The sequence below is a fragment of the Rutidosis leptorrhynchoides genome, chromosome 4 (genome assembly GCF_046630445.1).
Source record: "Rutidosis leptorrhynchoides isolate AG116_Rl617_1_P2 chromosome 4, CSIRO_AGI_Rlap_v1, whole genome shotgun sequence".
NCBI lineage: Eukaryota > Viridiplantae > Streptophyta > Magnoliopsida > Asterales > Asteraceae > Rutidosis > Rutidosis leptorrhynchoides.
In genome coordinates this window covers 60,118,961-60,130,365 of record NC_092336.1, presented here as the reverse complement: position 1 = coordinate 60,130,365, position 11,405 = coordinate 60,118,961, and the positions used below count along the sequence as shown (strand labels likewise).

General features: G+C 31.5%; 1 protein-coding gene across 1 annotated transcript; it reads left to right on the top strand.

Annotated features, from left to right (window-relative positions):
• The first annotated feature begins 321 nt into the window (after positions 1-321).
• LOC139839629 (ubiquitin-conjugating enzyme E2 28) lies at positions 322-2,546 on the top strand. Its single transcript, XM_071829752.1, has 5 exons — positions 322-376; positions 485-564; positions 1,220-1,347; positions 1,517-1,621; positions 2,278-2,546. The coding sequence occupies exons 2-5, from the start codon at positions 495-497 to the stop codon at positions 2,419-2,421; spliced, it is 447 nt and encodes a 148-aa protein (XP_071685853.1). The 5' UTR covers positions 322-376; positions 485-494; the 3' UTR covers positions 2,422-2,546.
• Positions 2,547-11,405: the final 8,859 nt, after the last annotated feature.

The following is an 11,405-nucleotide window of genomic DNA, read 5'->3' as shown; positions in this document are numbered from 1 at the left end:
AGGTATACTAGGTAGCAAACAACGTATATTTAAATATAACCGCAACAACACGCGGTCCGAATTCTTTCTGGTTATTATTGTTATTGCTATTGTTATTGTTATTTTTAATTATAAATAATAATAATAATAATTATTTATATTAAATAAACAGAAAATTAAAATACAAGTATAACTTTAAAAATGACAAGCGATTAGAAAACAGGTCTTGTTGGAAGGAATCCAGTGGGGAGCCCACCAAAATAGAAAAAGAATATCTGTTTTCATATAAAAATCACATCACAATCCATTAAACACCATAGATTCTTCCGATTATTCAGAAAAAACATAATTTCTTTCTTTTATCTAATTTTAACAAAAGAGGTTGAGGATCTTCAAGGTAATAATCCTTTTCCTTATTTTGCAGCTAATGTTGATCTAAATTGTACCGGTGTATGTATATGTAATCTCATTATTCTTATATCTGCGTTATGATTTGATCAATTAGGGTTTGTAAGATGGCTTCGAAACGGATCTTGAAAGAGCTCAAGGATCTTCAGAAAGATCCTCCTACCTCTTGCAGTGCTGGTATTATTATTATTATTATTATTATTATTGTTACATCTATGTCGATCTGCTAAATCCGTATTTTGTTCTTTATTATTTATCTTATAATAAAGTGTTTGTGTTGATCTTGTGCATATTTGTTATAAATATGTTTATATTTCTTTTGTTTATTACCTTATGTGCCTGATCATGTTATATTTCGTCGAAATTTTACTTATGGTGGAGTAATCAGATGAGATCCTCATGATATATGTGTGGATTTTGATATATCAGAGATTAATATAATGTGAATTTTGTGGAATGCTGGTTAATTTGATCCAGGTGTTTTAGATTGTTTTCTGTTATGAGACGTTTGCGAGTAAGATGTCTCTTTCGTCGAAACGGAAATGATTGTTATTTTTGGCTGAAAGTTAGACAACGATAGAGTTGTTGACGTGTCACTTTCTCGATTCCTCAGTTTCTAGGCTTATAAATTCTTAGGATTAGCTAGTCAAATAAAGTTTATTGTCATTCAGTTTAAAAGTTGATAGGTTATATGTGATACTATGTTCATGATGGAAAACGTTCATTCATGCGAGCATATCTGTATATTTTTGGATCTTTAGTGTAAGCTAACTGCTAACGTGCAAAATGTTGTTTCTTTTTGCATTTATTTAATTGTGTAAGGTGATTTTAGGCCCAGTGGCGGAAGATATGTTTCACTGGCAAGCAACGATTATGGGTCCTCCGGATAGTCCTTACTCGGGTGGAGTGTTTCTAGTTACTATTCATTTTCCTCCGGACTATCCATTTAAACCACCAAAGGTAATTATCGACTACATATCCTTTTGCCAAAAATATGCTGATCTTTGTTTTTACATGCTCATGTTATTATTTGCAATTTTTTTTTTCTTTATTATCATATTTCAAGGAATTGTTTCATTATTCAGCTAGCATTTTATCTGTTTTAACGTATATTATTATCTTTATGTAGGTGGCTTTCAGGACGAAGGTTTTCCATCCGAACATAAATAGCAATGGCAGCATTTGTCTTGATATTTTGAAGGAGCAATGGAGCCCAGCTCTTACTATTTCCAAGGTTAGCATTTTGACACTTCAAAATTATGTATCCAATAAGATTCTCCATTGGTGCTAATAACCACCTCTGATTTGTGGCTTCGATTTCTGTTTAATAGTCAGTCTTTCTTTCCTCGTCGTATAAATGTGACCACGAATGTTGTGAACCATCAATCACAAAGATGATAATATTAATGCATTTATTATCAGCTAAAGTAGATGTGGCACTACGCGCGGATTGGGTAGTGGTCGAAATCAAAATAATACATTTTTGCTACATGTCGTGTTTGATTGGGTTGACTCGTAACATTTTTTTGTCTACAATTTTAAATTTTTTTTTTTTTCATGGGTAGCAATAAACAAATACAAAGGCAAATATTACATCTCATTAAAATTGTGATTTTGAATAAAATGGGTTTGGTAAATTTTTGACCTGTTTAACCCATCTGCCGCGTTTACATTTTGAGCTATTTATACACGTTTGCCTTGTTAGAGAAAAAAGCATATTTTTTACACGTTTGCCCTTAGTTCTTGTGGACGCAATAATGACTGGATTACAATCGTTTAGAGGTCCATATATCAACTGAAAAGGAAACATTGGCAAATCAATGTTAAGAAATGCATTATATATGTTTTGAATCTCTGCTGAATATTATATATTTTGACATTGATTTTTAGGTTTTGTTGTCAATATGTTCCCTGTTAACGGACCCGAATCCAGATGACCCTCTTGTACCTGAGATTGCTCACATGTACAAGACAGACAGGAGCAAGTACGAAACCACGGCAAGGAGCTGGACCCAAAAGTATGCCATGGGGTAGTTGCTGTGTGCCGGTGTAAACGGAGGAAGGGACGGCTCCTTTCCTTTATGGTTAATGCTATTTTATGTCAAAACTACTAATCAAGTTAAATGGCTGGCTGTTGTAAGATAGATTTAAAAAGGGAATATTAAGCAAAAAAAAAAAAAATTAAAAAAAATTCCCTCCTATGCTTTCATTATTATGGTGAAGATTTGCTTTTAAAAAACATCATATGTTCATTTGCAGTTTTCTTGGTTTTATGTATTTGTTGTATAATTCAATGGAAACAATCAAAATTATTGTGCATCATGTGTCAGAGATGAACAAAAGAACTTTTCTTTCAGAGTGTGGACTGATTCTTTCAAAGCTAGGTCTCTTTTGCATAACCTTAGAATTGGTCCTGGTTTCTACATCTTGAATTGATCAACTTTGCATAAACGTAGATTTTATAATTGTTATTATACAATTTTTTCATTAAATAAGACATTCATGACAACATAGATTGAAATTGTCACTATGCATACAATTCTTATATCACATACTTAATTCAGTTCGTGCAAACGTAATTAGTCATAATTGTAATTAACTAGTGTGTGTGTTATCAAATATCAAATATTCGTGTAAACATAAAATGATTGTGTATAATCTATGTTGAATCTATAGAGTTTTCCAATTCAATTAAGCTCTCAAATAATAAGTGTACAATATATGAGGTAACTTAATTCCAGCTTGTCCTATTTTTTTAGTGTTAACCACATGTTTAATGATAAAACTAATCTTTACAATCTATTTATCGATCGATTTTAACATTATTTTTCAGATTGTGAACGTTGTTTGGATCAAGGTTGCACAAGACGTGAGACGGGGTCGAGACGGTCCGGTCCTGAAAAGGTCGAGACGCACGTTGACCAAAGTTGACTTTTTAAATATATAAGTATATAAATGTATGTATGTGTACATATTTTGAAGCCAAAAACTTTAATTAACTAATTTGTACCCATAATTGCTATCACCGTTAATAGAATGCAGAAAATTCAACCTAAAATATGACAAATTTGACCGATTTTACTGAAATCCTGGCTTTTCTGAATTTTGAGAGACTTTGACATGATTTTTTCAACTTAGACCCCAATTTTGACCGTTGACTGTCATATTAGACGGTTTCTTCGAGACGGGACGAGCTAGTCACCAAACCGTCGCAACGGCTCGAGACAGGGTGTTTTGCAACAGTGGTTTGGATTGTCTTCAATTTTGATATATGTTTTCAATTTTGTTTGAGAAGTGCAGAAACGAAGTGGGAGAATATAGCAACATGTCCTCATATTTTATAACATTTTAATTTAAAATAATACTTGAATGGAATGGATGGAGGAGGAGAATAATATGTATTGCTTCACTGGTCCATGATATCTTCCTTTTTAATATTAAAAGAACGTATAAACAGTCTGATAAGGGCTAGTCACATGATCAAGAATAGAAAATATCCACAATTTATTTATTGATTCTAAAGATATCGATCTAGGAAATTTAGACGAAAAAAATAGTAGTGGGCCATGTACGAATGAAGAAGACCTTTTGAGTTGTAAAGACCTTTTTTTTAGCGAATATATATATATATATATATATATATATATATATATATATATATATATATATATATATATATATATATATATATATATATATATTCAAAAGTTTAAATAAGAATTAAAAAAAAAACGAGAATTGCGAGAATCATTAAATTACAAGAATTTTCACATATGAATAGATTAAATCATATATAAATATTGATGGAGAGTAATATTGAACAAAAAATAATTTGAAAAAAACCTATAATTTAACTATATAATCAAATATATTATTTCTCGTCCACATATATATATATATATATATATGTATTTGTGAACATGTGAACATTTCATATAATTCAGAATTGAACATGTAATTTGTAGTTGTGAACATTTGTTTGCCAATGATATAAACATTATATAACAATTATATGTAATTTTTGAATATAAATTCATATAAATCATGCAATTAAAAAGTTCTCGCAGTTTTCGTCTTTTTGTAATTCTCGTTTGAACCTTACCCTAATTTATAAATATAGAATTTAAGTTATACGGAGTATGATTATATGTAGTCAACGTTTAACATTCTCAAGGATAATATTATACTTCGTATTGTATTTATGTTTCGAATAGTAATATATTATTATTATACATATTACATTTGAGCAAATTTTAGGCACTGTTCCGCAACAGTAGCTTCCCAACAGTAATGGCCTTTTATAGTTTATTACAATTGAGTGAATCTTGGTTACTATAGACACATTTTTTAATTCAAAAAAGGTAACTTTGTCTTTTTACACATTAGATATTTATCACATGAGGTTCAAGAAGCTTCTGCCACTCGTCTTTTGACCCTCACAAATTTAATCTCAGTTTTTCCTTTCTTTTCCAGATGCTTCTTCTATCAAATATCCAGCTTCACCTTCTTCCTCTCCAGAAGCTTCGCCGCCTACTTCTTCACATCTCTATCAAAATCCATCCACCACTCCCGCTAGCAGGAAGCCCACCACCACCGCAGATGCACCCGCCACCACTGCAGTCCCCGATGATGCTTTCATTAGATTCGAATGAGTGTAGGCAACTATTAGGGTTTTGGCACCGTCGTTATCGCAGCCACCATCGCGGACGTATTTTCTATCTCCGTTTTTCCAATCCGATGATGGTATGTTTTCTGTAACTGATAATCAATTTGATCAATCAATTTGATGATTGTTGTAATTATTATTGTTCCGACCCGATTTTAACGATTTGAAAACATATTCAGTTTTGTTTGCTATTTACCAAATTACATCATTTTCAACAGTGAATATGCTTTCATTATGTACTAAATATGATTTCAAGTACTGAAAATACTTACACGTTTACTTACTGAATTCACATTCTGTATTTTCTAATTTATTTATTTATATGTTGTTTGTAAAAATCATGATCACTATATTTATATATGCATTTGTTCGTTATGTAGTTGCTGGAATTCGATTGCAACAGATGTGGACGATGATGCCCATGTTACTGGAATTTGGATGTTTGTGGATGTGTTTTGTGAATTTTTTTTTTTTATGGTTTCAACAAAAATTCAGTTTTGCTGTTTTATTTCTTTATGTTGGCAAGCCTTATTTAGAAAGGTATTATGGTGGCTGTTATGAAATGATATTGGGCTCATTTGCTTTTGCTATATAGTAATCCATGAAAGAAATTAGTCTGTGTTATGTAATTTTTGCCTTCCATTTGTGCAGGCTGCTCTCTCTTATATTAGTGTTAAGTTTTAGTTAATTAACTAATACTAACATTACACTATACATTATCAGATGAGGACATCCTTGCAATCGCCAACCATTTTGCCCTCATTTTATTTAAAAAATTATTGTCTTTTTTTTGTTGTTGTACTAACTGCACAGATGGTGTGACGCTGCCCAAAGGTTCGGTTGGGTGATGGTATGACTGGTACATTTTTCGTCGAATTTTTTCATTATATGTTAATTTCTACTTCTACTATTGATTGCTAACCAAGTTTAATAACAATTACGTAATCAATATGATATAGGTTCTTATAATAACATATGCACGTTATAATAACATCCTTGCGTTTTTCCTGATCAATTTTATCATTTATTCAAATTCTTGCAGTTTGTGTTTTCAGCTTCTAAAGGCCAGTCATGGAGTGCAGATTGTTGTAGGAGTTTAGTTGTGGGTTGAAGGTTTATTCTCTTTTACGGAAATATGGAGGTTTGTTTTCTGTTGTCACAGATTCTTGCCTTCAGTTTCTTTAGTGCATTCATACAGTATAGTTAAAAAAAGGTTTATGTATTTTTGAAACTTAGTGCATTAAAGATTAATTTGATAAAATGATTAATCTTATACCATCCGATTCAATTTCAGGTTATCCAAAGTCAATGTCGACAAACACAGCATACAAGTGATGGTTTATGATGGTTTGAGTGGTGGTTATATGGCGGACAGCAGCAGCCCAGAAAACGCAGCAGCAGAGTGACTTAACGGGCGGGTCTTGGGCTGTTTTAGGCATGCAGAAACGGCAAAAAGGAGCAGCAACAGAGGCGTCTTTGGGGCGGTTTTGGGTGGGTTTTGTCACGCAGAATAGCAGCAGGAGAGGGGTGTTGGTGGCGATTCACAGAAGCAGCAAAAAGGCTGCTGTTCGGGCTCGAAAACAGCAGCAGAAGGGTTGCTGTTGGTGGCGGTTTGGCTGCAGAAAATGGCAGCGGGTAGCGGTGGTGATGATGTCTGTTGGCCGAAACAAAAAGGTAGGTTATTTTTTTCTATATTTATTATACTTTATGTTCTATGTTCTATTTATGCTCTCTAAGCTTTTATTTCAGCAGATGTAACTTGAATGCTACTATGTTTTACAAGCAATGTTTGTTGTTGACATCTATATGTGTCAAATTCGCCAATTTCAATTGAAACACTTTTTCATTAGCATCTACTATAAAGTACTGGTATTTCAAATACAGTTATAAATCTTTTATGGTATTGATAGAAGATAAACTTTCGCGCAGCGAAGCGTGCTAACCTATATGCTTGTTATAATATATAAAAGTGAAAAAGTTTGCGCATTATTACGAGAAATGTATTCACTTCTATACCTTAAGTATATAAGGATATTATTGTGTCATGATAATGTGAACATGACGTAAGCAATAAGTTACTTTCAATGTTGGCAGTGTTGTCGTTTTGAATATCTAGCGACATAAAAAAATGTGACTTTTAGTATTCTAGGTGGTTAATAATATAAAAAAAAAATGGAATGTAAAGTATAAAGATAAAGATAAATATAAAAATATAAAAATATAAAAATATAAAAATTAAATTAAATTAAAGTATTAAATAAAATACAAAATATATACTTTCTATTAAATTGTTAAAATAATGATGTCATCCTAACTCTATTTTAGCTTATCATTTAACACATGTCATCTTCACAATAATCATGGTGATATCATTAATATTTTAATAACTAAAATAAATAAATAAAATAATTTAGGAAGTGATTATTACCATAATTAAAAAACCAAGCTTCTAAATCTATCATTTTTTTTTCTTGAGATATTAAAATTTAATTTTAAAATGAGACTTACACTCAATAAGCTTAAAAAATCTACTAATTTTATTTTGAAATATTAAAAGTAGCATATTTGTGTACTACGGAGTATGATTTTTTTTAGTGCAAGTGCTATTAAAGCCACTTATTTTTAACTCTATTTGACATTTGTCTTTTAAATTTTTATATGAGAATATTTATCAAAAGTTTGATAGGTTATGTGTTGTACATTTAATTTATATATCTAAAATGATGATTTCATAAATAAATCTTATTTAAGCTTAAAAAAAATTCATAAATAAAAGAGAAAATTTTAAACCTTTGTGATGATGTCATTAAAATAATTAATTGTATTTTTTTTAAAGGCAAACACACACACTCTCATACACGAATTTAAACACGAATATATACATGTCCACCACGGGACTCGAACCCCCAATCTATAGGTTGAAGGGGTCACCTCGATACCGCTAGGCCAATGGCCCTTTGGTATAATTAATTGTATTTCATAAAAAAATTAACATGTGAATTGTATAATGGAAGATGATTCTCACACATCACTTTTTTGATCAATTTACACTTTTGTCCCATAAATTCACAATTATACCCATAAATTAATCTAGGGAATTGAACATATATTGTTATTTTAAGTATAATTAAGGGTATAATAGTGAATTAAGTGTAGTTGGATCAAAAAGTGGTGTGTGAGGATCACCTCCATTCTATAATATATGAAGCATAATGTACAACTTTATGATAAAACACATCATTACCATATGTACAATATTTGAAGCATTATGTACAAACTTATGATAAAGCACATGCATGACCATATGTATGAACTTTAAAACAAATAGTACAATCTTTTACAAAATACCCCATAATAATTATAATAATTAATATTATATTATCATTATTCAAATGTGAGTTTTCTTACGAGATTAATTACGTTATTGTAAGACCCTAATCATCATTGTACATCAGTGTAAATATGGTATATAGAGTGTGGGTATTGTTGTATGATTAAACAGAAGTCAGAAAACTGTCCAGCACCTTGTGCGCGCCGCGCACACCTAAGGGAGCGCGCCGCGCACCCTTTACTGTAGCCGGATTCTGTTTCATTTATTGAGATATTTTGAAGGGCTCTTTGGTAATTTCACTTGTGGACGAGTTTAAGGCCAGTAGATCAGATACTGGGGTAGCATTCACTCCAATTCCAACAACCTTATCCTTTCCACTTCAATTTTAGAGAGAGTGTGAGATTCTTGTGTGAGAAAGCTCAAGCAAAGGAAGGAGGAGCTAGTTTTGGGTCTTAGCTCGAGTTCTAAAGTTGTTCACATCCTCTCTAGCTACGTTTTGGTTGTAGTGGTATGTTCTAACTTTGATTTCCTTACTTTGATTTTGTGTAAGGGCTAGGGTTTGGGTAAATGAAGAACATAAAACCCATATTTGGTGACTTTGGGTGTTCTTGGGTAAGATTGAGTCATGAGGACTCAAAGTTGACTAACCTAGGGTTTTGAAATGATAAATGTTTTTATGTGTCTTAACTGGTTAGTTAATTACTAACACACCTAGTTATTTAGCAAATGGTGTTGTTTGGGTTTGAAGATGACTCAAAATGGGTGTGTTGGTTTTAAAATGGTCAAAATGTTAATGATTGACCTAGTTGGGAAATATGGGTATGAAATACCCTTATTGTGTATTAGTTAGTGTTGTTGGATCTTAATCACTAGCTTTGAGTGATTTATGATGGTCTTGACCTTAATGGGACGGTTTTGGCGATAATGGGGCATTTAATGCATTTAAGTCATTAAATGCACAAAAGTGAATTGTTGGTATTTAATCCAACTAGTTTGTGTGTTGATTGAAGTACTTATTATATTAGGTACTTTGCCTTGAAGCTTGCGGAAGTATAAAACCGTCACCGAATCGTTAAGGTGAGTGGAATAATTATATGCGTAGGTATATAATGTATTTATTTGTGTAGCGTGAGATGTGAAGTGTCGATGTGCTAAGACACCACATTCACGTGACGAGTGAAGTGTCGATGTGCTAAGACACCACTCCATGAAAGGTAATGAGTGAAGTGTTGATGTGTTAAGACACCACTCGGGGTGAAGTATCGACGTGTTAAGATGCCACCCAAGGTAAGATGAAGAGTGAAGTGTCGATGTGTTAAGACACCACTCGAGGTGAAGTATCGACGTGCTAAGATGCCACCTCAAGTAATATGAAGAGTGAAGTGTCGATGTGTTAAGACACCACTCGGGGTGAAGTATCGATGATGTTATGCGAGGTGTATACGAAATATTTATATTTTTACTACGAAATACTATTAAATACGATACAATTTTACACAAGTTATTTATTTATTTATAGAGTGGATATACCTAAACCTTGCTACAACACTATAGGTAGTGTACCTAATCGTACAGTAGTGTAGTTTTTAGTAAGTCCGGTTCGTTCCACAGGGAGCTAGCCAAGTTTAACGCTATATTTTTAAACTAAATTTATATATATATATATATATATATATATATATATATATATATATATATATATATATATATATATAAATATAAGTAGTATTATTATTATTATAAAAAGAGGGTTTTACCGTTTAGTGACCGGTTTGTCGATTTTATGTCTTAAGTCGCAATTAAAACCTAATGTAAAATATTAAAAATAAATATCACTTAATTTAAAGCGTAAAGTAAATGACGATAATTAAAGTTCGATAAATTAAAGTGCGTTAAATAAAATGACGATAAATAAAATTGCGATGATTAAAAAGTACGATAATTAAAAGTGCGATAAGATATAAAATAAAGAAATTATGCTTATCTAAACTTCCGTAATCATGATGTTTGATGTGTTGATTTTAATTTATTACCATGGGTTAATTGTCCTTTGTCCTGGATTATTCAATATGTCCATACGGTTTTTGTCCATAACAGTCCATCAGTCATAAATATAAAGTGCGAGTGTCCTCGTCAAATTATTCTTATACCCGAAGTCAAATATTCTAACTAATTGGGGACTTAAACTGTAATAAGGTTTTAATACATTGTTAATGATTACACCAGGTTATCAACTGTGTGCAATCCAAGGTTTTAATACTTTATTATCAATTACACCAAGTGTCCTTGTATGTAATCTACCCCTGTTTTAATGAGTCCATTGACTATTAATCCATCCCCGTGTCCGGTAAAATGAACGATTATTAGTATTTATAAATATCCCGCCCATGGTGTCCGATCGAGTGTATATGGTTATTTATAAATACGTCAAATTGTAAATCTCTATATTAAATTAACGAACTATCATTCAGTTAAACAAATATAAAGCCCATTAATAGTCCATAGTCCAATTTCCACAAGTGTTAGTCTTTTGTCCAAACCCCAATTATGGTACAAAGCTCAATAACCCCGTCTTTAATATTTAGCCCAACATCATGATTACTTCGATTTAAATAAGCATAATAATAACTTAGCTACGAGACATTAATTTAAAAAGGTTGAACATAACTTATAATGAGTATTAATAGCGTAGCGTTACACGGACAGAATTTCGACTTACAAACTTACAACATTCGCTACCATAACCTTATTATTATTAAACTTTAATATTAAAATTATAATTAAAATATAAATATAATATATATTGAGAGAGTAAGATATAGAAAAAGATGTGTAAAATTCGTCCGAAAAACGCTTCAATTTATAGATATGGCAAGTGGCTGGGTGCCATGCGATCGCATGGATTTTCTTCCTTCAGGCCATGCGATCGCATGGTCGTCATTTCCTGGTCACATTGAATTTTAAACGTGGGCTGCTCGTATTTATTTAATATATAATATAATATATATAATTTTATATAAT

Bases quoted from the DNA above. Each gene is read 5' to 3' on its own strand.
- LOC139839629 (XM_071829752.1), top strand. From the start codon at position 495: ATGGCTTCGAAACGGATCTTGAAAGAGCTCAAGGATCTTCAGAAAGAT. The intron at 565-1,219 runs GTATTATTATTA...AGGTGATTTTAG, and splicing joins TCCTACCTCTTGCAGTGCTG to GCCCAGTGGCGGAAGATATG. The intron at 1,348-1,516 runs GTAATTATCGAC...ATCTTTATGTAG, and splicing joins ATCCATTTAAACCACCAAAG to GTGGCTTTCAGGACGAAGGT.